This window comes from Gallinula chloropus, assembly GCF_964237585.1.
Source record: "Gallinula chloropus genome assembly, chromosome: 1".
Classification (NCBI taxonomy): domain Eukaryota; kingdom Metazoa; phylum Chordata; class Aves; order Gruiformes; family Rallidae; genus Gallinula; species Gallinula chloropus.
The window spans coordinates 19563901-19590538 of NC_140085.1; the positions used below are offsets into that span (position 1 = coordinate 19563901).

A 26638-nucleotide genomic window follows, 5' to 3' on the forward strand; every position below is an offset into this window, starting at 1 on the left:
AGTGTAAAAACATTATTCCTGGTGCTTACTGAGAGGACTAACAAGTCTATTAGCATCACCGGCTTCCTTTCTGAATACATTTGCATACATTTTCTCTCTGCCCATTAGGCTGGCTGCCGTCTTTTCCCTCTCTGCCACTCCAGCACCTGCCACACCGGGCTTTTCCAACCGAGGTCCCAGGCTGGGCTGGAAAACACCCCTTGGCCTGGAGAAACCGGGAAGGGCCCTGCCTGGCCCTGGCAGGGCATCGAGGCAGAGGCTGGTGGGGTGGGAAGGGAGCAGGTTAAACCCAAGGAGAGTGTCAGCAAAGCAAGGACGGGGTAGGGACTGGCTGAAATGTGGTTTCTGGACATCGGAGAGGAGCTGCCTGGGGTTTCATCAGGGCTCTACAAGTCCGTGCAGGTGCTGGTGAAAGCTAAGCCACAGCCACCGGTGTCCCATCAGGTCCCTGGTGTCTCATGTCCTTTTGCAGGTGGGCAGAGAGAGGTTTGAGCTGTGGAACAGGGGTGGAGGATTTTTGAGGAACAGATTTAGGGTCTTCAATGCCAACAGACCCCCCCTTGCAGGTTATACTCCAGACCCTCCGTTCCCCTTCACAGCTTTTTGTCCCACCCAAGGAAAGAAGCCACCTGCAGAGGGGTAAGGCCACTGTGGGTGGTAAAGGTTTGTTTTCTGGGGCTTGCATATTCCCAAGAAGAGCTGATCAGCACCGAGCCAAGGTGATATCTCCCACTGTGGTGCCAGGAACCACCATGCAAGGTGCCCATGAGACGGACTTCATGGGAGCAGCCCAGCTGGGCTCACCCTCCTGGGACACAGTGGTGGGGCTGGAATCTGCCCATGGGACATGCCAGTGCAGCATGCGGGAGGGCTATGGGGGCTATGGGGGAGGAGGGCCCTGGGAAGGCTGCCGGGAGGGCGAGGGGCACCCAGACGCTTAGAGAAGGGAAAACTGGCACACCAACTGGGAGCAAGTAAAAATAAACCTTCCCTCCTCCCTCCCTGCCACAACACGAAACGCCTGGCACCGGGTGTCTCCCTGCCTCCCGAAATAATGCCGGGCGCTGCCACCGCCCCACACGGTGATGCTCTCTCCATGCCTCCCGTTTCCATGGCGACTGCAAGGAATGTCACCAGGGTGACAGGGAGGCGAGCGAGCTGGGATTTGGCATTAAAAATGGGAATTTGGGGTTGTTGGGGTTTGGGTTTTTTTTTTTTTTTTCCCTTTCAATCTATTTTTGGGTTCCCCTCTCTGCCTTCGCTGGTCTGGGAGGCTCCTTCCCGGCAGAGTCCCTGGGCCAGTTGGCAGCAGCTCTGTTGAGGACCCTTCTCCACCTCTGCCTGTCCTGCAAGGTGATGGCAATGGGACAAGACGATGGCAGATTGGGGTTTCCTACTCACCAAAACATTGGTTTCTGGCCACCAAGAAATCTTTTGTGCTTTTAGTGCTGGAGGTGCTTGGCCAGGAGTCCCCCTTCATTTCTGCTTCAGGCTGGGCTCAGGCCACATCCAGACTCCCAGGATTCATCCCAGAGCGGGCTCAGAGAGGGATGTGATTCAGCATTTCCAGCGAGGCTGGGGGAACACGGTGGGATTGAACACCATGGGCCACCTCCATCTCTCACCACCTCTCCCCCAGTGACCAGGATGGCTTGGCTGGGGCAGTCTGGGAGCAGTGGGGCAGAGGTGGGATGGTTGGAGGAGGATGGTGGAAGGAGCCTGGCAGGTGCTAAGGAGCCCGAAACCACGTTGTTTGGCTGAAGCACTCAAAGTCAGACCTGCCCAGGGCAGAGATGGCTTGAGGGTTCCTGTTGGCTTAGCTGGTGTTGCAGGAAAGTGGGACCTCATGTGTTCAAGCAGGGGCTACTGGCATGGAGGTTTTTCTTGTCTTCATTACCCAGGCAGGAGAGGTCAGGCAGCACCTGCTCACCTTCCCAGGAGCCCCTGCTTCCCCCTACATCCTTCTCCATCCATTCTTCCATCCTCCCCTGGACCCCTCCATCCATCCCTCCAAACATTCCTCCATCCATCTCACCATTCCTCTTTCCCTCCTTTCCTCCATCCCTCCATCCATACCCCCACCCTTCCATCCCTCCATCCCTCTGCCTCCCCCATCCCCACAGCAGCATCGGGAAAGGTTGGCGGAGTGGGGCTATTTTTGGGAGCGTCTCCCTGGCAACGGCTGCCACCACCGTCTGTGGTGGCTTTTCCATAGGTGCTAAAATATTCCACGCTTCTTATTAAAGACGGTGCTGGTGGAGACGGGCGGGGGTGGCGAGTGTGAGCCACCCCGCTGCCAAGGCCGGCCGGCGGGCCTGGGGCAGCTGGGTCACAGCACCCTGGGGGTACAAGAACAGCAAAGGACTGGTGGCATCCTTGAAGCAACATCCCCATGTCCCTCATCATGGCTCCGGCTGTTCTGGCTGCCTCTTCCACACCAGGGTGCCCAGGTGGAGTGAGACATGATGAAGTCCTGGGTTGGGGGGAGCCAGTGAAAGGCAGAGAGGGTGAAACCCACCGTGAAGCCGAGGGGGCTGCAGGGGTGCAGGGGTGCCTGGTGCCTTTGCCCACCACAGGAAGGAGCAAGATGTCTCAGCAGCGTCCTCATATCTTTACTGTACAAGGGGGAAAGGCCTATTTTGGTGCCAGAGGGCTGATACACTTCCCAGCGGGGCACCCGTGCAGCTCCCAGACAGTGGCTCTTGGGATGCAGCCCCGTGGGCCCTGGGGACAAGTCTGAGGAAAGCAAACCCCCACCCCAACCCGAACATGTTCCCGTAGGGACGGGTGCGGGGAGGGTGGAGGAAGCAGGCTGGCCCCGCTCCGTCTGTGTGCTGTGGCTCCCCAGGACCCCTGGTTTGAATGGCGGGGAACAGCTGTGGTGGAGCTGGGGTGAGCTGGCTGGTGCAGGAGGTTGCCGTGCTCCCCGTTCGCAGCTGCTTAGCTGTGCAGAGAGCTGCTAAAAATACCCTCTGCTCCCCCCAGGGTGGCTTTGCCAGGTGAGAGCAGGCTGCGTGCGCTGCAGCGGTGCTTGCTGATGCCGGCAGTCCCTGCAGCGGGTTGTGTGAGGGGGCAGCCATGTGCCAGGGATTCGGGGGGCGGGGGGGCGTGCATTTTGGGAGGGTTGTTACAGCTGCAGATTTGGGATGCAAAGGGCACTCAAAAGTGGGGTTTTTTGGATCTTTTTTGGCTTTCCAGCAGAGGCCTTTATGTTGGAGGTGGCAGGTGAGGCGCCACCGAGATGGAAACCCTGCCAATGGACCCCATGGGCCTGGTGTAGGGCTGTCCCTGGGAGCCTGTGCCTACAGCCGCTGCCTGCGGGGTCAGAGCTCTCTTCAGTCTCTGGCTTCCCTCCCACATGGAAGGGCTGGCTCTGCTGCTGCAGGGTCCCCTGACCCCTCGCCTTGCCACCAAGAAGGAAGCTCTTCAAAGTCCCTGAGATGCTGCCAGCCATGGGGACCCCGGTGAGGTTTCCAGGTCAGGTTTCCTGGCGGGGTGGCCGTGCACCATACTGGAGCCCAGAGGTCTGGTCCCTCCTTGCCTGCACTTCTATCCCTGGCATCGCCTGTTCCTGGGCAGGACAGCCCCAGCTCTGCAGGGTATAGAGGTGGGAAACAAAACCCCCTGAGAGTGGCTATTTCATCCCCTTGTGCCAGCCCAGCAGAAGGATTCACCTCCCTGGGGGCATCCAGCATCCCTACCATCCCCTTCTCACTGCCGATGGTTGCGCTCTTGTCTCCCCCATGGCAGCTCCGCAGCGGTGCCTCCGTGGCTCTGAGCTCACAACGAGGATGGGCTAAAGTAGCGGAAAGCTGCTGGATCCTACCACAGAGTTACTGACTTCTCAGCTACAGACTGCATAGCAATCAGCGAGGGGGAGACGCAGCCAGGGAAAGGGAGCGGAGCGCACAGGGAAGGAAGAGTGGAAGGGAAAGGGGAGATTCGGGGACCAGAGCAGGGGGGCATTGAGGGGCACGGGTAAATAGCGACAGGGAAGGAGGGAGCCAGGCAGGAGGGGGAAGATCTGAACCTGTCGCCGAGCCACGAAGGCACATCAGCGCTCCGTGGGATGGACACTCCCGGGAGCAAAAAATGCTGAGGAGAGGCAGAGGCAGGAGGAGAGCGCTGGCGTGGGCAGGACAGAGTTAGGAGAGGAGCAGGTCGCGGCGGAGAAGTATCTCCTCGGGGGCAGGGGGGTGAAAACCCCAAGCTAGAGGCGAGCGAGGGCTGCAGAGAGACCTCCCTGATTCCTCCGGTCTGGCTGAGACGTTTCATGGTGAGATGGAGAAACCGTCCGCTTTCCCCTTCCTCTGATGTTGGCTCGGCACGGCTGGAGCAGGCGGCAGCCCTCGGCAGGACCCGGGTAAGAGGCGGTGCCGGGGCGCGCTGCTCCCCTCGCCGGCATCAGACCGGGAAGGGGTTTTTTTCCTTAGGAAAATAATGTACTGTTTCATCCGCGCTCGATCTGAGGAACAGCTATAAATATAACTTAGGGAGAGATGCGTGGCTTCGTGTGAGCATGCCAGTGAATAATAAAGTTGCCTGTGTGCACAGCAAATGCCTATATGGCTGCCGGGCCGGCTGCAGGTCAGGGGCAGGGGTGATGACCCGTCTGTAAACCTCCCCAACTTCCCTCCCCTCCCTGACTTCGGTCACGTTGCAGGTAACTTCTTCATTTTTTAGCTGCTCGTGTTTCCTTAGCGCTTCCTCACCCGTGGCTGGGTCTTGCTTGCCATTCATTTCTCCTGCTCTGCACGGGCAAGGGTCCTGGCTGCTTCCCTAAGGCAGCCTGGAAGAGAACGGAGCTGGACACTTGTTCTCCAAGCGCTCGGGTGTGACCATGGCCAAAGTGGCTGCGTCGGCTCTCCTGCTGCTCGTGGAGCTGTTCAGGTCCTAGACCTGCCCCATCTCCCTTGCTTTGAAGCTCTTCTAGTCCCTGGGCCTGCTGGTGGTGGGCCAACATCCTCCAGACAGGCAGGGTGCAAAGGGTCTTCTGGATACCTGGTGAGGGTGAAGTAGCTCAGGAGAAACTCTGCCCTTGCTTCTCGTTGGCAAGGCCAGTGTCCCTGCCAGGGCAGGAGCCAACAGGAAGGTTTGCATGATGGGGGCAGGTCACCACCAACATCCCTGGTGCCACCTTCAGACCTGGGAAAATCACCTGGAGACAACCAAGAGCTTAGAGTCTCCCATCCCCACTGCCCAGCCCTGGCTCCATCCATGCCAAAGCAAAGAGTGGCTCCAGGGCCTCTCTCCACCCCTTTCCTTCCTTTCGCCCCTGTCGGGGGGTGCACTGCCAAGGTCAGACAGTGACAGCACATGTGGGGGAAGCATGGTGGAGGTGACATGGCTCCAAAAATACCCTCAACCCCTGCTCCATGCCCTCCTCAACTTCTTAGGAGGAGATGTTCATAGGAGGTGGGAGGTGTGGAGAGGGACCTGGGGCTTGGGGTCACCTGGAGCTCAGGAGGGGACAGGGGCTTGCGCAGGGACCACATCTCACCAAAGATGTGGGGACATGGCCCCTCTCCATTCACCATCGGAAGTGGCACCCACAGATGCCTGAGTCACCCCAGCACGTGGCCACTCCTGTTTGTAGCCACTGACAATAATAATAAGTCCAGAGGGAATGCGTGCCTTAGGTGGGAAACGTGAGCCTGGTGGGGCCCAGGGATGGTGAGGAAGAGGAGGGATGAGGATGGCGACAGGCAGGACGAGCTGGAGAGGGCTGGTCCAGAGGGAAATGGGCGTCCTTCTCCACCTGTCTCCTCTTCCATCTCTCCCCTTCCTTGGGCGCCAAGACAGAGTGCCACAACATGCCAGACTGGCAAGGGGCTGGCAGCAACCCTTACCCCACACAGCCCCCTGCCATGGTTTGAAGGAAAGCTGGGAAGCGAGGAGGAGCCTGGGGAAGGACGGAGTTACCTGTTAGGACAGGCCTCTGCTGTCTGCTCCAAGCTCAGCCGCTGGCCACTGCCCTGGGAGCAGCTGTGCTCCTGGGGTGGTATCACTGGCAGGAGGGTGCCAGTAAGGGGGAGGAGGACATGGTGATGGATACCTGTGCCCGCTGTGCTCTGACATCAGTGCAGACGCAGAGCGGAGCAGTTAATGGCAATCTGCCCTCAGCAAGTTCCCACTGTCCTGTCTCGTTATTGCTCTGGGTTGGCTTAACCCGACAGCGCGGCCAGGGATCAATAGATGGATGCTCGTGTCTTAGCGATCGATCCCTCTCTCACACGCGGCTCCCAGCGCTCCTCTTCCTGTGGATGGAGAGGACCAAGAGAAGCCGCCTGCCTGTGCCTCTCAGTGCTGCCAAACCGTGTCAGGCTGAATTTGTGTTCCTCGACGGCCTTACCAGGGCAGAGGGGCCTCACACGGCAGAGGCACCAGCACTGGTTTTCCTCCCGAAACAAGGTGGTTTTACTAGGGATGGTTGGTCTTAAAGCCCCTTCTCAGAAGAGAGGCTGATCCTCTGGCAGTGGCGGGGTGAGGATGGGCAGAGGCCACCTTTGAGGTGGGTCTCACCCTCAGACCCCTCAGGCTTCTTCTTCAGCAGTGGAGGGGGTGCTGCGGCCGGGCCAGGTGAGAGATGGGGGTCGGCCGCAGCGTGACCCTGGCCACTGTCCAAAAGACCTGTGCACCCCCATGCCTGTCCTCTCAGGAGCCTGATGGCAGGCAGCTTGCCTGCAGGGCTGGTTCTGGCATTTGCCAGTGCATTTGGGGAGGAGATGCCACCTGGCACAGGCGTGCTGGCACAGCAGCACTGCTGCTGCTCTCACAGGAGAGGAGGCAGTGGAGGATGGAGGACAAGGTATCCTCCGGCCCAGCACCGTCCCGTGCTGCCAGCCGGGGACTCCTGCTGCCGCTGTGCCTATGCCAGCGCCAGCCCCTACCACCATGGCAGCGGGCCTGCCCCTCGCAATCTGGGTGGCTTTTTTATTTCTATGGCAACATTTCTCCTGAAACGTTTCAGAGGGAGCCTGGTGCTGTTCGAAAATGAGGGAGGCAGCGTCCCCCACTCTGTGCCCTGCAGAAGGCTTGGAGAAAAGACCCCGCCAGCTCCCCTGCCTCCCTCCTCACCTCATTCCCTCCCTCTCCGGTGAGCAGTGCCAGCACTGGTGCAAAGAGCTGTTGGGCTCATCCCACCTGCCTCTCTGCTGCCGGTTCTCCCTTCCCCTGCCTTGATCTTTGCTCTCCCCTCTCTTCTCACCCACTCCTTTTCTGCTCCGGGCCTCTGCACTTGCTGGCAGCACAGAGGGGCCAGCTGAAAAGAAACTTAGGGAATGAAGATGCTGTAAGTGGCTCTGCTATAGAGGAGGGTAACACAGCCCTGTAGCCCCATGCGGGCTGTATAGATCGGCCCTGCCAGCAGCACGGTGAGCGCAGTGGCTGAAGGGCACCAGGGATCCCAGAGGCTGGACGGGCAGGCGCTGCATCCCTCCGAAAAGCTCGATGGCATTTCGAAGAGGCGGTGCCTGCTACAGACTAAACCCGGTGGCTCCAGAAGCCCTCTCTTCTCCCGTCCCAGTTGGTCCCACCACCAAGAAAGAGACCTGTGCCTGGGTAGAGGCGGTCAGGCGGAAGCCACGGGCAGCACTGAGTGCCAGCAGGTGGGAGGCAGGTGAGCAGCCAGGGCGCTGGTGGGAGCGAGCGTCACAGCCCAGAGGGGCAGGGGTATGGCAGCAACCCATAATGATGGGGGAGGATGGGGGGTTTGTGTGGGGATATTGCAGCTGTAGCAGCACGCAAATGCAGCTACCGTGTCCTGCTTCGCACCGCTGTGCCCCTGCACACAAGCCTGTCTGTGCTGGCAGGTCCCGCTGTGTTGAGGAGCAGGCTTGGGAGATGGAGGGGGAATGGTCCTCCATACCGCAGGTGTTGGGCAGTGCTTGGGCTTGGTGTTTCCCAGGGGCATTTGTTTAACTGGTCTGAGCCAGCTGCAGTCAGCAGGCTTGCAGCGAACCAGTCGATCTGCTCTCCGCGGGAGTGCCATTTTGCAGCTTACCTGGGATGCTCCCTCAGCTGGTCCCGAAGCCCAGCAGGGATGACTGAAAGAGGAGAAGCTGGGACCACCGCAGGAGACTGGGGGCTCTGCTGGGCTCCTTGTCAGGGTGGTGACAAAAGCTTTGGGGGGCAGTTTTATCTGTTTTTTGTCCTATGCTGATGGGTTAGCGCTGAGCTAACCAGGTGTGGAGCTGCGGCCGCAGCCCCTCTAAGCTAGGGCTCAGTGCAGAGCAGTTTTGCCTTGGCTACTGCTTGCCCTTTGCTGCTGTCACTGTTACCATCGCTGGTATCCCATCTGCTGGCACCTGCCTTGCTGGGTGCTTTTGTAGAGGCAGCAGCAGATAGTCCCTGTCCTGTCAGGATTGCCAGCAGCAGCCAGGCAGATGACACTGGCTACCCTCACTCCCTTTTCCTGCACACCAATAATGATCCTCGTCCCAATTAGGCCAAAGCCATTACGTGTGGGCAGCCTTCCTGGCAAGGCCAGCATTGGTTTGGGGCTGGGGAGGGTCCGTGCTGGAGAGCTGCTGAGGCACAGGGATGCCATTTGCTGCTGGGGATGGCCATTTGGCAAGGCTCCTGCAGGGCAGGATGCTCAGCGAAGGGAGTTCCTGGGAGGGATGGGGGGTAGACGAGATGCCCTTTTCACTGGTGCAGTCATGCTGAGAAGCTGGAGGAGGCAACTTGAGCACATCAGTCTCCTGGGATGTGGGGACCTCAAGAACACCCCAGTGCCTTCAGGTTTTTCAGCTCTTGTGGGTTTTGCACTGACCCTTCAGGGTCTGGTCTGTGGTTTGGCAGGATGGCTGCTGGGGAGGACGTCAGCCCCCGCGTTTCCTCGGGAGCAGATGGGACAATCTGTGCCCTGGCTGCAACAGAAGTCCGGGTCCTTTTTGGCCAAGAACACCGGCCAGGGAAGGCCAGGGGCCTTCTGAGCATTTACTTTTCCCTGCCATGCCAGCCATGACGTACAACACCCACCTACCTCACTCCACAAGAAAGGGTGGGGACTTGTCCCCAGCGGCCACCCCAGCAGCATCCTCTCCTTACGCTCCTGCTCAGCCTCCCCCAACCCTCACCCCTTGTACCCCCAGCCCCATTTTGTCTTGAGGAGAGTGGGTGAGCACCCATGCCAGTCTGGCCCTGCTGTTGGGGTTCCCCTCCTCCCAGCCAGGATCCCTGGGAGCGGATAGCTGCTCTTCCAGTGCTGTTGCCCAGCCAGTGCAGCCGGAGCAGGGATTGCCGGGGCGGTGTGGGAGCAGGCAGGAGGTGATGCTGTCACCTTTCTGTGCCTCTTCCCGACTTTGTCATCCTGGGGACCTTTGTGTGGATCCCATTTTTATCTGTGTTTTCTCCCTCTCTCTCTTTCTCTCCTTCTCTCTTGCTTTCTTCTCTCCCCCTCCCGTCAGTATGTGGGCTGATCACTGCTCAAACTTTTAATTCAGATGGTAATTGGAATAATAATACGGGCAGAATCCTTCTGGCTTCGTTGCTGCAGCTGGCTTCAGGGAGCTATGAATAGCTCTGAGTCACACACTGAGATGGTTTAACTTCAAATCATTTTGTTTTGTTTTCATATTACCCATCCCCAGGCTCCAGGGCTTCATGGGGGGAGGGGGCAGGGGGGTGTGGAGGGGAAAATTCCCCCCCTCCCCCCCCTCACTCTACCCTAAAATATAAACTGGGCAGAGGCATGTTAATAAAAGCCTCTTTTGGAGAGAGAAACTGGTCAGCGGCTCGTGCCTTGCAGGGCAGATGGGGACTGTTGGCACTTACTCGATCTATTTATAATTATTGAACGAAAAGGCAGAAGTGTGTATATAAAAATGGTATGGAGTTGATTACAGCTTCCTCCCCTCACCTTCCATATGTCACTTGCCTTTTTAATATGGTAAAACTCTCCCGCATGGTGACTTGTGCCTTCGCGCGTGTTCGTGCAGCGCAGAGCACCCAGCCCTGCCCGCACGGAGCAGAGAGCTTGGCCGCTGCTCCCTGCAGCGAGACAGCCCATGGCACCCGCCAGGCTGCCCTCTGAGCCCCAGCAGGAACCCCGGGAGCCTTTGTGAGGAAGGCAATGTGAGATGGAGATGCAAAGGAGGCCAGAGAGGGCAAACCAAATGTCGTGGGGTCTGCGAGGCTCTGCAAAAAGCCAAAGGGGTCCCCGCTCTGCTGGGGTTGTTCCCAACCTGACTCCCCAGGAGGTGAGAGAACGTCTGCCGTGTTGTCACCGTGCCCGAGCTGGCAGGATGGGTCTGCGGATGCTCATCTCAAAACCAGACGGCGCTACCCAGTCGCTACGAGGAATAAAGGCACGAAGCGCGGCACCGCCAGCGGCTGCAGGATTGACCACAGACAGGAGGGAAGCATGTGCCAGATGACTCCAGATAAAGCAAAGACTAAGAGTGTAAAAATACTCTGGGATTTTTCCATCGTCGCCGTTCACGGTGTATGTCCCAGAGCACCAGATACGGTTGTTATAAAAAGAGAAGTGGGGGAGTGCTTCGGCGTGGACTTCGCTGCTCTGCTTCATGAGACTCTTCCACTGCAGATTTAAGGAAGGATTGTCAAATATGATCCACACTGGCAGGGGCTGGAGAAAGCCTGAGATGTGTGAGGCACTGCACCGTGTACTGGGATGAAGCGATGGAGGCATTGCATCAGCACCACGTGCCCTGGTGTTATTATTGTCCCGCAGCTCCCTCAGAAAGCGCATGGCAGCAGCCTGGCCCCACACATCTGCTCGGGATCAGGGCAGCACTGCAGCAGTGCAATGGCTTGTGCCACTGGGGCACGGTGTAGCCTGGGAAGGTGGGGGTGACAGCAGCATGGCAGCAGTGTCACTGGCATCTCTCCATCTGGGGCACAGGAGGGGGAAAATGTTTGGGCAGGGGGTTGGGCAGCCCGGGCAGCAGGGCAGGAGTCAGCTGTTGGCCCCTGGAGAACCACCTGGCTGACAGCTACAGGGCTGCAAGACAGGGCCTGCATTGCCCACATGACAGCAGCTTCCTAAAGTGCTGGGGGGGCTTCCTGAGACCATGATATACATGGGTGTTCATGTATGCTCAGGAGAGGAGGGTTGGAGCGGCATCTCTCTGAACAGCAGTCTCCTGTCTAGCATCTCCCAGGGTATCCCATGCTGCACCCACTGGTGGGGTTTCATCCCACCCCCCAGCAGTCGCTGCTGACTCCCCAGCTTCCTCTGTGCACATGTAGGTCCCAGGAAGCAGAGGAAACTCCAGAAAAGGTCTTCGAGGGTGCTCCAGGATTCACACATCTGTCCTCAGCCAGGCTTTCTTCCCCCTGGTCTGTGCAACCGGCAGCTGCCTGTTCAGGATGGGAATGACATCCTCATTTTCTGGGGCATCTCGGAGTCTTCCCCCTTCATCTCATTTGTGTTTCAGGGTTCCAAGGAGCAATGGGGCCCTTTCACAGCCATTTGAACAGAATTTCCATGGGGTTCAGGCTCCTGGTGGCACCCACTCTGCAGGCGGGGATGTCCGCGATGGCCCCAGGCCACCAGCTGCCGAGGCAAGACAGTGGCTACATCACCCCCCAGTATGACACCTCTGGGGGGTTAATGGGAACAGACGTGATGGCAGTCCCCAGCCCAGGGCTTCTTGCCTGCCTGCCTGTGTTCCCCGCGGCGTCCCCGCACGCTGTGGGGGTGTGTTGGGGTGGAAGCGGTAAGCGGGTTTATTTTTGTTCGTCTCCTGGCTCTCGCCGCTCTGAGTTTGCGGCGCCCGGCGTTGCTGACGCTTCCTTGCGCCAGCTGGCAGCGGGGGGAGGAATCAGATCGGCAGCCCCACGGCGCGGACCCCTCGCTGGGCAGCCCAGCTTGGTGCGATGCCTCTGCCCCGAGCGCTGGGGATATCTCCTGCCGCTGCTCAGGGTGAGCCCCGGCATGACAGTGCCAGTGGCTGGATCTTGCTGCCTGGTGTCTCGCCCTTCCGCAGCTAACTCGCAGTAGCCCGTGGTCCATGGTTGTCCCCTCTGCTCCGTGCTGCCTGCCCAAGGCCAGCTGGTCCCTGTCCCTAAGGCGCTTCCTGAGCTCCTCTCTGCCCACTGGCAGCATCCCTGATCTGGGGTAGGCTCTGCAGCCATGGGGGCCTGTTTTATCCTCCTGCTGCCAAAAAAAGTGCTTTTGCAGTTGATTGGTCATGACCTCACAGCCACACGATGACATCACAGACCCTGGTGATTCCTGTTCTCCTCAGAGCAGACACCGAGATGCCTGGTCCTCCCCTTCAGTCCCTCCCAAACACCATGGTGATCTAAATTTTGGTGACCACCTCTTCTCCCATGGTGTCACCAACGCTGCAGAAGTTGGCGCACTGCTGGTCAGCATCCCCTGCCCGTGTGACCTGGTCTCCAGAAAGATAACTTGGATCCTGTCACTTACTGCAGACCAAAACGTCCTGAAACATGTCATGGCTGCTTGACAACTCTGAGACAACGCAGACGGTCTGTGCAGAACCTCAAGACTTGGAAGATGATAATGATGATGATGGTGGCAGCAACAAATTCAGGTACCCCAGCCATGCTGCATTCTCTCAACCCGAATGCAAGAGCCATGACAGCTCTGGTGACAGTCAGGTGGAGGATCTGGGGAAACCCATCCAATTTTTCCTAAATCCCAGGCACTCTTCCATGGTAAAAGATGAGGAAGTGAAAAATAATATATATGCCCAGAGGGTGGCCAAGCATGCACCAGAGCTTGAGGAGGAAGCTCTGGAGTTTCAGGAACCATTTTACAAAGACACAGAAATACCTGTCAGCTTGTCTGAAGATGAGGACCACAGCTGGACCTGTCACCTTCCTGTGAATCAACGGTCGCGTGTTCTCCGAAACACCAGTGTGGCACCATGTGGCTACTATGACTGTTTCCAGTGCAGTGCAGATAAGCACTTTGAGATGGATGCCTTTGGCCCATGGGTCCATGCCAGTGACCCTTATCTGGGATACCCAGGATGCACCGAGGGAGCAGAGCTCCACATGCTGTGCGAGGAGGCCATCGGGGACAGGGACTTCCCATCCCTGTATCTGACCTATGACAAGCTCAGAGAGGAGAATGCCATGCTCAGGAGGGTGGTCAGGAGCCTGCAGAGATCCTTGGAGAGCCAGGTGTGCACGGTGCAGAAGCTGGAGAGGCAGCTGAAGACCAGTCAAGCCAAAGAGGAGAGGGATGCCCAAGAGCTGCAGTCCTTTGTCCAGCGGATGGAGTGGAGTCTCCAGCTAATGACCCAGCGGGCTCTGGAGGCAGAAAGCAACGTGGAAAAGCTGAAGCAGGAGATCTTTATTCTCCAGGGAGAGCTGGAGAGCACCAAGGTGGAGAATGAAAACCTGAGAGCAGGCCAAAGAACCAACCTGGGGGCTGCAAAGAACAACATAAACTTCGCCTTGCAGAACCTCCACAAGCTAATAGTGGGTGCAGACCAGTCCATCAGACAGCTCATCTCTGGAGCTGAGTCCCTCCATTTTGTTGCTGAGGTCCTTCAATCTACTGGGAAAATTTATGAAGTTGAAGCAGAAAAAGAGCTCTGAACTATGGGTGGATGTAGGGACCAACACCACCAGTTCCCATCACAGCCTGTATTAAAACCATTTGCTCTCATGTGCTGGAGTGTGTGTGTTCCAGTGGTCAGCCTTTCTTCTGCATGGAAATGCTCGTGGCTCAGTACGAACCGCAGGTGGTGATGTAGTTTTAACTACTGATGTTCTGTTCCAGCACTGTGGGACCAGAAGGAAATGTTTCCCAGTCTCGCTGGGCTTGCAAGGTCCAGCTGTGGTGGGCTCTGGACAAGACACTGTGTCACGGCTCTGGCTGACCTGAGCTCAGTGTGGGAGCCAGGAGGAGGGAGCCCAGCAGCACAGGAGGCAGAGCTCTGTGTACCCATCCCTTCTCCTAACTGTACCAGCCAGAACTGGAGGTCAGCACAGCCCTTGCAGTACCTGTCTTTGCCCCTTCTTGATGAGCTGGGGAAGAGAGCAGAGATCTGGGTGCTGCTAGATGTGGTTCCAGTGAGCAAAAGGCCCTTTGGTCTTCCTCTTCTTCGGAGCTGGCCACCACCTGGGCCAGAAATCCAAAGCCTCTAGAAACTGTGCGCCTGGTCCTGCAGCTGGGGAAAGAGGTGGTGGTCAGAAACCTGTAGCAAGCTGTGAAGTATCTATACGATGAGCTGTGGCAGTGCCTTTCCTCCAGTATCAGCATCAGTGCTGGCTGGGGCTGAGCTTGGCTTACCTCGGCTCATTTAAGGAGGCAACGGTTGGAGAGGATGCCCTTCACATCCTGGCTGGAGCCCTCATAGAAGGATATACCTAAACTGCCCACCTTTGTCACCGCCTAAAGACCTGTGGGACCTTGCAGTCCAAACTGAACCACTGAAGACACGTCTCAGCTTTATCCTCATAGGGCACTGTGGTGGTTTAGCCCTGGCTGGAGGCCAGATGCCCACCAAAGCCATTCTATCATTCCCCTCTTCAGCATGAAGTGATCTTTCTTCATCACTGGGTCATCCCTCAACATTTCTGGTGAATTTAGGTTACCAACCCCAGTTTCTGCTGTAGGTTTACCCAGCTGAACAACAAAATTTCCCATATCTGGCCAAAGCAACCCTCCTTCAAGACTTGGACGCTGAAGGTCAGTGAGGGGGTAGGTTCTGACTGTGTTCAGTGCCAAAGCACTTTTTCCTGACGGCAATGTTGGGGCAGCTCTTCACATTTACCTCTTTGTGGTGAGTTGTGGACAACAAGGTTGCTGTCTTCTCCTGGTCCCATAATATCTCTAGTCAGACGATCATGTTTGTGTTGCCACAGGGCTTAAAGTGCCTCATGTAACCTTGATCTCTGGAGAGACTGGTGGTTAATCTTCATCCCAGATATGACAATGGCGGTACTGGCACATCAGAAGTGATGTCTGGAGAATCTTACTTGCTGCTTTCTAGTCTGTGGTCCTAACCGGGGAAAACTGGTCATCACTCTTAGCCACATGATGCCCAGCTCTGCAGTACTGATGACGAGACTGGGATGGTTCTCACCAGCTTTTCTGCTACTGACAACATCGCTTGTTGCTCATCTCTCCTGTCTGTGCATGACCACTTGCCAGCAGCTCTAAACCTTGGATTTGACCCAAAAATCCTTGGATTTGTCCCAGATATGGCAACCACTAGTTGCTTATTGGTGAGGCTGGGGGAAATGAACTAGCTGGCTGTGTCTGCGCCCTGCGCTCCACACTGGCTGCTGTAATCCAAAGGTTACAGTGCAGGATTAGCATGGGTGTACAAAGCCCTTCCTAATCTGTGAGTCATTACCCCCTCACTGTATTTCACTCCCCAGCAGCTCTGTGCAGGCGGGACAGGTCGCCTCTCGTGTCTTCGGTTTCCTTGTTCTTCGGTTCAGGGAAGACTGGGGTTGGGACATAGCATCTCCTGGACATCCTTCCCAGGGCTCTGCTGCTGAGCCGCTCCTTGGATGCTGTACACAGGGCACGTCGCAAGGTCTGTTTGCTCTAACTGACTTCTCCTTGGCTACCCCTAAGCCCTTCCTTTCCACCAGTTCTCCTTTTTGTCTCTACCCATCGCTTTTCTTCTCCTCTTTGAAACAGGGGCAATGTTCTGCATGCCCTAGAAATAAATCCCCTCTGGGTCAGTCTGGGCTGATGGGGATCCCTGAGGGCTGCCGTTCATGTCTGTGCTTCGTTAGTCCTTGCGTGTGAGGTATTTAGCCTGGCTGAGCTCTTGTCCTAGTGTAAGCTATGATATTAATATGATGACTCAGGGCAAGGGCCCGGCAAGCTCTTCACCCGCCGTGCCCTTGGTCTGGAGAATGGTGACCGGCTGGCCTTGCACCACTCTGGGTAGTAGATGCTGGGGAGTGTGGGGACTGTGGGCCGTGCAACCTGCTCTGCATCCATCAACTCCTGTCCTGTCCAAGCCAGGCTGCAGCACGGTGCCAGGCAGACACCTCCCGACCCCTCTGTAGCAAGAGTTTGGGAGCCCTGTGCCCCCCGATTTGTGCTGTCAAGGGAGGCTCTGACTATGTTTTGCTTCATCCTTCTCTGCAAGGCACATGCCCGGGAGCAATCACAATGACAGCACAGTCCCCAGCTCACTGGAGGTGAAACCTGGAGCCGCCCGGTCCCATGTGAGTGCTGCTGCATGAGATCCCGCGTCCTCGCAGCTTCCGCGGCCTCCTGACACCCGATGATACAGCGAGCCATGGGCAGTGTCCGCGTCAACCGGTGAGTAACCCCCTTCTCAAGGACTGCCGCTGCCACTGAGGGTGGCCTGATCCTCCTCATCTGGCCCCTCAGGCCCCACCTTCAGCCCACCTTTTGGTATACTTTTCCTCAAATTATCTGCCAGGAGGGTTTCTGCTCCAAGATATGGTTCCTTTCTCCTTCTCCAATTCAAGGCACACCATATATGGGGACAGTGCTCAGAGGAGGAGTGCCATAGAGAAGCAGCAAAGCACTGCATGGTTCTGGACCAGAAATTGCAAATTCAAACAGTGCTGCAGAAACCCACTGTCCCCAGGAATCACCAGGAGTCACAACTCCAACCAAGACTGCTTCCCCTGCTCCCTCTTACCATGAGGGAAGGATGAGGGTCATGAAGCCCATGCTGGAGGGCTCCAGCTAACGTGTCAACACTATGGCAGGTCCTGGGAAGCCAGGACTCAGCGGCCACAAGGGGAAGAGTGGTCTTGGTGGAACTGCACATTCCTTTGATTTCCTCAGTGGTCAGAGCATCTTTTTCCATCATGTCTTTAAGGAGTATCTGCAGCCATAGACCCAGCAGCACCCATGGGGCAGCAGCAGTGCCACCTGCAAAGGAGGGGAGCCAGAGGGGCAAACATCTCCTAGAAAGTGTGTGGGGAGCTTCTTCCAGGGAAATCTGCCAACACTTTGGCTGTTGATCTCCAAATTACACCTTTGGCTTTGGATGCGGGATGCTGGGAGCCACGCACGTTGCTGTGGCAACAGAATTGTCCTGAGCGCAGGAAGTGTATAAACACTGTCACCAACGCACCATGAAATCAGTGAGGAGAGCAGAGGAGAAAATAGAAACTCACAGCATTATACAATGTTGGGGCCAAAATGCAACTGGACCATGGGTGCTAGCTCCCAGACTTCCTGGCTCTCCCAGTTGCCACCAGGTTTTGAAGCCTTGGGTCCCTCCTCACCACAAATGTTGGAAGGAGCCGCAGGGCTACAAGCCTCTCCTGCTTTGCTGCCCTGTGAGGATTTTGCTGGATACAATCTGACAGCAAGACTCGGCAGATACCGCAGCCAGGCTCTGCCAAATTGGTCAGAGTGGCACCATGGTGCAATAACCAGAGCAACGTGCTGCTGTGGTATTGAGCACCGTGGTATTGTAGCCCTGCGAGATACCCATGTGTCTCCCACCCTTGCTGTCTTGGTGATTACCGCTGTTCTTCATGTATTTCTGCTGGAAATGCCTGTTTCTTCTCTTCCAGGTACAGCATCGTCTCGACTGAAGAGGATGGACACAAGGTCTCTGCGCTGGGCAGCATGAACGGGCACAGTCGGAACGGGAAGGGCCATGCCCCCCGGCGGAAGCACCGCAACCGCTTTGTGAAGAAGAACGGCCAGTGCAACGTCTACTTTGCCAACCTGAGCAACAAATCTCAGCGCTACATGGCCGACATCTTCACCACTTGTGTGGACACACGCTGGCGGTACATGCTTATGATCTTCTCTGCTGCCTTCCTGGTCTCCTGGCTCTTTTTTGGCTTCCTCTTCTGGTGCATCGCTTTCTTCCATGGCGACCTCAATGCACCAGCAGTGGGAGGTGGCCCCTCTCTCCTCAAGCCCTGCATCATGCACGTGAACAGCTTCCTAGGGGCTTTTCTTTTCTCAGTGGAGACACAGACAACCATTGGGTACGGCTTCCGCTGCGTAACTGAGGAATGCCCGCTGGCTATCATGGCAGTTGTGGTCCAGTCCATTGTGGGCTGCGTTATTGACTCCTTCATGATTGGCACCATCATGGCCAAGATGGCAAGGCCCAAGAAGCGGGCCCAGACCCTCCTCTTCAGTCATCACGCGGTCATCTCCGTCCGGGATGGCAAACTGTGCCTCATGTGGCGGGTGGGCAACCTGAGGAGGAGCCACATTGTGGAGGCCCATGTTCGAGCCCAGCTCATCAAGCCCTACATGACAGAAGAAGGGGAATACCTCCCCCTGGACCAGCGGGACCTCAATGTGGGCTATGACGTGGGCCTTGATCGTATATTTTTGGTCTCACCCATTATTATTGTTCATGAGATTGATGAGGAGAGCCCGCTCTATGGGATTGGCAAGGAGGAGTTGGAGACAGAGAACTTTGAGATTGTTGTTATCCTGGAGGGAATGGTGGAAGCCACAGCCATGACCACACAGGCACGTAGCTCTTACCTCGCCAGCGAAATTCTTTGGGGTCACCGTTTTGAACCAGTTGTGTTTGAGGAGAAGAACCACTACAAAGTGGATTATTCACGCTTTCACAAGACCTACGAGGTAGCCGGCACACCTTGCTGCTCAGCCCGGGAACTGCAAGAGAGCAAGATGACTATCTTACCTTCTCCCCCACCTCCCAGTGCCTTCTGCTACGAGAACGAGCTGGCTCTTGTCAGTCAAGACGAAGATGAAGATGATGACGAAGTGGGTGTGGTGTTAGGGGGCAGTTCTAAAGAAGAGGGAGGCGTCATCCAGATGATGGATTTTGGAAGCCACCTGGATCTGGAGCGACTCCAGGCAACTCTACCCCTAGATACAATCTCATACCGAAGGGAGTCAGCCATCTAACTCCTCCAGCCTCCCCATTCCACAACCATTGCCCATTGTCTCCTCCTCTATTCTGCACCCATACATAGCTGGATAAGTCCCTTGCCCACCAAAAAATGCCTCCCGTGACTGCCTCTCAGCCCCTGAGTACAACAAGGCCTGGAGCTGCTCTGATATATTCCCTTTCCTGTGAAGTCATACTGCCTGGAAGAGGAGTGAGGATACATTACTCTTCCAGTGTGTGCAGCTTGTGCTAGGATCCCTTTTCTGCCCAGAGACAGGAGAGCAGCATGCCTGGTTTCTCATCTCTGGAGAGGCAACAGGAGTCCGTCACCTCAACGGAAAGACCGGGACCTGCAGCAAATGTTTCTGCTACCGAGGCAACAGCAGACTTTCTGTTCCCTCTTGAGGTGGGTAGGCCCCATGGCTGTCAAGAGTCGTGACCATCACAAGGAGAGGAGAGATACCCAAGCACTGACCAGATGAGGATGGATGGGAATGTTTAGGACTCCTGGAGGGAGTGGGGAAGGATCTCAAGGGAGGGGTTTACTTGCATGTTTATCGCTTGTTGCACATGACTCTTTCTCTGTATATAAAACAGAACGAGAACTGAAATCCATATTCTTCCACTGCAAATGCCAATCAAGGAGACAAGGACACTCTACGTAGCCTGCTCTGCACTCTCCTTGACTTTTGGCATCTGACACCTCCAGAAGCAGCTCAGCTCGGCTCTATGGACTCAGACCCAGTTCTCCCAGTCCTCTTGAAAAACACATCCTGCTCCTCTCCTGAGATGACTGGCAGAGGAGGCAGGGCCCTGTGCTTGCACACTCAGACTGCTCCCTGGAATATCATGGCCAGGGTGACAGACAAGTGACCTGACTGGACAGCAGACCCTTGACTTTCTCCTTTCACCTCCTCCGTTCTTCTCCCTGCTGCCATCAGCTGTACAACTGAATTTGTAATTATTTATTTTTAATAAAGTCTAATACCCCAGGGGGAGGTTTGGAAGCAAAAGAGAGACCCCAAGGCTGGTTGGTATAGAGACAGAGGAGAGTTCATAGTGCTGGTGTTTTCTGTCTGTGTGGCGTCAGTGACTGGGAGCTCCATCAAGAGAGCTGCCCTGTTCTGGGCCTCCCTGGTAAAGACCTATAGTAAGAGGCTCAGAGAATTTGTTTGAGGAGAAGATGATACAAAATACGTGTATGGAGGGAAGCATTTGCATTAAAATTACCAGTAGGGTGGGTCAAGCAATTCTGCTTCAGAGATGCCAAGAGCGTTGCCAAGGGAATGGTTATAGATATGCTTGATGAAGAAGAGACAGAGACGTGCAAGACACTGATCCAGACGTAAGGCTCAAAAAAACCATAAAGAAACCCCAAACTTCTATTTTTTTTTTTTTTTGCTAGAGGCAAGTAAGAATCAGGGGAAGTGAAGGAGGGCATCAGCCATAGCTAGACCTGTAACATCACTTTGCCATCATTTTGCAAAAGGTGCCTTTTCCTTTAGGAGCAGCAGAATCGCTCCTTCAGAACTGTGGATGATGTGAGGACAGAAAGGCAGCTCAGGAAGCTGATCAGGACACCCAACCGTTGTGCTATGCAGGAATAGCTGAAGAAATGACGTCCCACCCAACCCCTGATCTACAAGCAGAAAAACAGCATCTCAGTATCAATTTGGAATTGGTTCAAGAAGCAAGAGGAAAGGGGGTTGAAGCAGAAGGGGAAGGAGGGAAATAGTGGGAGAGGAAGAAGCAGGCACAGCAGGCAGGCAGACAGAGGAGGAGGAAGGGAAAATGAAGATGAGGAAGTGAGGTAATATGGGAATACATTTGAGAAAGAGCAGGGGTAGACAAACAAGACGGGTCTAGACCCAGACTTGGCTATTTCTCATCCTGGCATGCGGGTTCTGCAGGGTGACAGTTGCCCTGCATGAGTGTGCTCCATACCCAAGCAGTGATCTGACACCTGTGGCAAGCCTTGCCAAGAACAGAAGAGGACCTGGTGGGAGGATGAGAGAAGAGCAGACAGGTGACATCCAAAGAGCAGAGCATCAGGAGACGGCAGGGGACAAGGAAAGGCATCGCTCCTGATGCTTCACTCTCCTCCTGTCGGGCACAGAGTTGGGGCAGGAGCTCATGGATCCTGGTGCCTCTTGGCTTTTCCCATGTATGACTTGATAGGCAGCCTCGTTTTTTCACATGGGTCCCTGTCCCACCTCTCTTCCCCACTGCTAATTAACAAAGGCCCTCCTTCCTTTTATTATTTATTTATTTCCCCCAGGGGGAATAAGCAGGGACTGGTATTGACCCGGCTTTTAATACAGCTTTCAGAGCCGGGTGCCTGCCACTGGCCATGGCAGTGGAAACAAACTAATGGACCGAGAGAGAAGGACTCTGTGCGAGGACACGGGCATCCAGGACACAGACTGGGGTGGTGGCTCCCAGGAGAGGGGGAACCCGCATGGGTGGGCACCCCCTCACAGAGGTACAGGATCCCTCAGAGGCAGATGGCAGCGCTTGGCAGAGATTAAGTGCCCACAGCCTGTTAGCTCTTGGGAGGCTCATCTCCACTGCATGAGTAATCAGGGAGCCCAGGCAAGGATGGTGGGGGCAGCTGAGGTGCATCAGGGCCATGGGCGTGCAGAGCTGGGGTGTTGGGGGGTGGCACACAGGCCATCGCTGCCACTCCATGCTTCAGACGGTGTGATTCCTGGTGGGAAAATGGGAAAAGGTTGCAATAAGGCTAAGGTAACAAGTGGCATGTGGCCACAATGGTATCTCAGCTCCCTCTGTGTGTTTGAAGCTGCTGTTCTTTTCCAGCCACAACTGGCATCATGATGGAGCAGAGAGCAAAGCATTGAATAAAACCCAGTTAAACCCTTGGCATTCACAATAAAGTCAGAAGAAAGCTGGCAAGGCCATCACACTGTTAGAGATGAGAGAGTAGAATCCAAGGGAAAGGCAGGGGAAGAAGAAGAGGCCTGAGGGGCCAGAGGGAAGGAGAAGAACAGACAAAGTGCAAGAGAAGGGAGATGCTGGGTAAACCTCCTACCACAGTTGTGCTTATCTTGCCAAAACAGCACATTCCTTGGGCTCGTGTAGCCCATCTGATGGCACAGTACACAACGGTATGGACATCATCTTCCTGTGCCTGCATGCTCAGCTTACAGAGTACTCGTGCCCAAGCACACACTGCACGTACCTATGTGCACACACCACACTGCAGGCATAACCCATCCTACCTCACAGCTTCATCCCACAAGCACCCAATGACACTTACACAAGTACCACGCCACAGCAGCACCTCTCTCAGCCAGCACCGCTCCCTCTGTAGGCTGGGGACTCCTTTATGCAGCCCACAAAAGGCCACCAGGAGAATCCATGTCAGAAGGCTGTACAGAAGATGGGATATTTTCAAGGAGTCTGCAAACTGACTCTTCAAGCTGTAAACACACCCGATATTTTGGCTTTTGCACATGATATGTGGCAGAGAAGACACCTCTGTTGCACATCAGGCCCCAACATCCACTTCTTCCTCCAGGATCTGATGGAGGGACTGTTTCCCTAAGACCTGCCCCTAACCCTGAGGGGCTGGCAGCCTGCTTTTCAGCAGGAAGACACGGCTTCTCTCTTTATCTGACCACAACCTATATTTTTTTCCTGTCTTACTTCTGAACTATTTCCTTGGCGCATTACTGAAAGCTATTCAAACACCAGGAGGATAATGGGGAGAGGAAGGACTTTTTCCCTATGAATAAGATCCAGGCACTGGTTCAGATCCTCCACCCCATGACAACTAACTACGCCTCTGTCACTCTTCCCAGCTTTCCGATGGATGTTGTTGTTGTTGTTTTAAATGACACTTGAGAAACTTGTTCCATGTTTTATTTTTGGTGACACTTTTGGACAACCCTTTTGAAAAGAAACCGTCGTTGGCACCTTTCAACTCACCCAAAACTCGCTCAGCAAAATATTTCGATACACTTTGCAACTAAAAATATTTACAAGAAACACGATGATAATCTCAAACGGGGAGAAAAAAAAGGGGGTTGGATTTCCGTGATCAGGAAATGGTGCTGAAAACGTCCATGCTGCTGAAAACAACATGTTCTTTGCCAAAGAGCTTGGTTTCATCCAGGTTTTGCCCAGGAGTGGAGCAGGGCACAAGGTGCTGCCCCAGCAGCTGTCTACAGGCTTGTGGTATCTGCGTGGCAAAGTGCCTCCTGGGCTTGCTTTGAGCTTTAAGCAGCCCTTCTTTGCCTTTGCAGGGAGGACCTGAGGTCTCTCCCAGCTTTTGGGCAGGCAGCATGAAGTGGCCACGGTCTCAAGCGTCACAAAAAAGGCTCAAAACCAAAATACTGGAGGGGGGGTGGCGGTGTGTGTGTGTGTGTGTGTGTGTGTGTGTGTGTGTGTGTGTGTGTAAATAAGCCTTACCTTCCCAGGCCATTAAGGGCTTGCTCTTGCCTCCGTGAAGTCAATGGGACTTTTGCCATTGCCTGTGGTAAGAGCAGAGCTGGGCCCTAATGGAGCATCACTATTGGAAAACCCCGCGGGCACCGGCCCTGTGCTCGATCCACAGAGCCAGGACGGGCTATTGCTGGCTGCGCAGGAGGGGGAGAGGAGGAGAGGAGGCTGCTGGGACACTGGGAGCAGGGGGCAGCGTGGGGGCAGCTGGGGCAGCCCCCCTGGGGCGGGGGAAGGGGGACAGGGAAGGGATGGGGAGGAAGGGGACCGGCAGCTTGTCGGTGCATCTGCCTGCGGCACGGTATTCCGCTGCCGGGGGATGCCACCACAGGAGGAGCTGAGGAGGTAGCGGGTTCTTGGAGGGGTTACACAGGCTTTTCCTCCTGCTGTGGTCAGCAGGGCGGGGGTCCTGCCCTCCCCGGACTCGGTATGTTCCTGCCGGCGGGATGCAGCGCAGGGAGGCCGAGTGTCAGGGCACAAACCGGAGGAACCCGGCCGTTGCCCGGCCTCAGAGCACCATCTAGAGATGAAAGCAAGACTGGCATCCCAGCAGGTCCCGGCATCCCCGCGGGTCCCCGCAGGCCTCCGCATACCCACAGGTCCCGGCTCCCCGGGCTGGCCCAGAGGGCCACCGCCGGCCCCGCTGCTGGCGTGACACCGCAGGCCTGAGGCTGGGGCTGGCTCCCCGGGCGGTGCCGGGGGTCAAGGCTGCGGGTCGGGGATGGAAAGGTTCGGTCCGGAGGGAAAGCAGGCTCTGAGAGCACAAGCATCCTCTGCCAGCGCCGCACTCAGAACCTGCGGCAAAGCTCAGCCCGCCCGGCAGACCACAGCTTTCACGAGACGGCCACTGGCTTTGGAGGTAGTTCAGCTATCCACCACCTCTTGGGTTTCTTCTTGGAGAGAAGCTTGCAAAGCTGCTCCTGCCCTGGGAAGTCAGGCAGAGGTGATCTAGGTTTGGAGTCAGGCCCTTTTGTTTGCTGCTTTGCTGCCTGCCTGCTCTCCAGATGATGCTTCACAGCCCTGCCCAGTTACCTGTGCTCAATGTATGAGATTTACACCTCTTTTCTCACTATTCGGTCCCTCGGTGCGGCACACACAACTTAGGGCTGTAGCAGGGTGCTGCTGCCTGTCTTCTACCACAAGCAGCTGGCCAGGACTCTCACAGGCTGGAGAGGGGCATTGAAACTACAGGGATGTGGAGAAATGCCCCACTCAACCGTGTCCTTGCCAGCTTGAGGGCTCTAAGGTAGTGGGCTTGAAATGCCCAGAGAGCTCTTCTGGGAACCAACCTTTTCATATTCCTTGGGGACATTAGATAAGGGCAGCCTGGCTTACACATTGTATAGAGACCCAGCTCCTAGGCTTCTTCCAGGTCCTGGGGAAAGCCATTCCAGCAGAGCAGTCAGCAGGCCATCAGTGTATCTGCTTACCTTTGAAGATGTCCCCTGCAGAAAGAGGTGTCCTGCTGGGATAATGCCTCTGCTTCCTGGGCAGCCTGGGCACCCAGACCCCGAGTGACTGGCTGTAAAAGTCAGGTCAGCATGGAAAGAGGAAACACGTGTTGCTAAGAGGAGCCATGTGATTTCACTGCCCTGAAGCCTTCAAAGAAATTCAGGATGGACACAAAACACCGTCCTGAAATAGTCTGTGAGCCACTGGATATTTGAGCTTTAAAAGGGGTTGGTGGGTTGTTTTTTTTTCAGCATCTGAAATTAGCAGGATTATTTTGGTGCTGGCCCCAGATTTTAAATAGCACGTCTTGAAACCTGGGACCTGGTAATATTCGGGTCCTTGGCTGTAGTGCATTGATAGAGTTGTTTGGATGTCCCAGTGCTACCGTCACTGACAGAGTCAGCTGAAGCCCCATACGATACAAAGCCTTGTTGCAGACGCTGTGTGACCAAGAGAGAAGGAGCCTCAAATTGCTCCTGACAGGTGAATAGATGCTCACCCAGCAACAGACTCTGCGTGTCTGTCAGGACCCAACACAGGCCTGTGCACCACTCCTGGGGTACTGAACAGAGGAGGACGAGCCGACGCAGGAACTCCGGAGAAGACTTTGAAGATATATATATAGAGATATATATATCATGACCTGCAGCCTGCATGTGCTTCTCTCAGGGATGAAATAATGAATCAGTTGTAGAGTGGGTGCGAACACATGACAGGTGATGCAGACCTATAGCAGAACACTTGGTACAACACAGAAGGAGCTGATTAAATGTAAGAGACGCTGAGACATCCTTTAGCTGCGAGCTGCTGGGTTACACCATGTGCCTTTTGCTCTCTGGGACAAAGTTTTGTGCTCACTAGCAACCAGGCTGCTTTGAATAGAGAAACTTATGTGACCCATCTAGCGCTGCACGAGGCTGTGGGAGAAGCAGCGGGAAGCTGTGATGAGAAACAGCTCTGGTGCAGAGTGCTGCAACTGCAGGGAGACTGGCTGTACTCGGGGTACCTGGCTGCACTCGGGGTGCCAGGGGTCAGCAACTGGGAACCCTGGAGTGCCCAAGGAACCAGCAGTTCTTGGCAAGCTGGTGGGGGCTGCTGGGACAGAGCAGCCTGAAGTCGCTGGAAGAGGGAAGTCAGGGTGAGAGCAACCAGCAGCGGTTGCAGCAGGGGAGGTACAAGGTGCCTTGGTGGAGATGTGCTGGCTGGATGAAGCTGCATGCTCCCTGCTGCTCTGTGTGAAACAGCTCTCCTGCAGTGCTCAGATCAATTCACTAGCTCAAAATGCATTGTCAGCTGTGATAATTGAAGAGCAGTCTGTGAAAAACACAGGAATTTCTGAGGGATTGTATTGTTTTTATAATTTATCCCATGGAGAATCCTTCAGAGCCCACAAGTCTTCCATGGCCCTATTGTGCTTGCTCCTGCAGTCACAAGAGAAGAGGCAGATCCTGTTCCATAAAGTCTCCAGGGGGCCATAAGCAGCTGAGAGCAAGGCAAAGTGACTTGCCCAAGATCATGAAGAAATCAGTGTCACAAGGAGGAATTTAACCTGTCACCAGGGGTTTAACCTGTTACCTCTCCGCATAGCCAGGCACAGGGATGTTGCGAACAGTAAATGAACTGTAAATGGTTCCTAGAACAGCTGTCTGCCTGTTCTGCATCCCCCACAGCAGTGAGGCCATGACTATTGTGCCATCATGCCTCCTGTACACAACACCCATCACCTTTGCACCACTGCCTATGACCCCCAAATCACCCCTGATAGGCCAACTTGGATACCCTTGGCTCCCAGACATGCAGATGTGGGAACTGGGAGCCACTGGGCTGCAGTGCTTCTCCCAAAATGTCTTACACTGGGCCTTACAGACACAAACTGGTGCTTCTACATCACACCCAGAAGTGAACAGAAGGTCATGGCAGGCTCCACCCAGCATGTG

The 26638-nt window shown here is 55.6% G+C and overlaps 2 protein-coding genes and 1 long non-coding RNA gene across 4 annotated transcripts; 2 read left to right on the forward strand and 1 right to left on the reverse strand.

Annotated features, from left to right (window-relative positions):
• Positions 1–4313: 4313 nt before the first annotated feature.
• On the forward strand, positions 4314–18805 carry KCNJ4 (potassium inwardly rectifying channel subfamily J member 4; the record flags this gene model as incomplete). 2 transcript variants are annotated; one of them, XM_084278478.1, is made up of 2 exons in its annotated part: positions 4314–4363; positions 17476–18805. In XM_084278478.1, 2 exons carry the CDS (start codon positions 4314–4316, stop codon positions 18803–18805), a joined length of 1380 nt encoding a protein of 459 aa, XP_084134604.1. The 2 variants fall into 2 exon arrangements, with proteins under 2 accessions (XP_084134604.1, XP_084134605.1); XM_084278479.1 differs by lacking the exon at positions 4314–4363 and adding an exon at positions 16200–16237.
• Positions 12424–13542, forward strand: LOC311193033 (endosome-associated-trafficking regulator 1-like; the record flags this gene model as incomplete). The annotated part of the gene is made up of 1 exon (XM_084265750.1): positions 12424–13542. One exon carries the CDS (start codon positions 12424–12426, stop codon positions 13540–13542), a length of 1119 nt encoding a protein of 372 aa, XP_084121876.1.
• Positions 18806–21324: 2519 nt separating the features above from the next.
• Positions 21325–24739, reverse strand: LOC311189185. Its single transcript, XR_014617152.1, has 3 exons — positions 24680–24739; positions 22066–22177; positions 21325–21495 (listed from the first exon to the last, which is right to left on the reverse strand). It is a non-coding gene; the product is annotated as an uncharacterized lncRNA (long non-coding RNA).
• Between the last annotated feature and the right edge of the window lie 1899 nt (positions 24740–26638).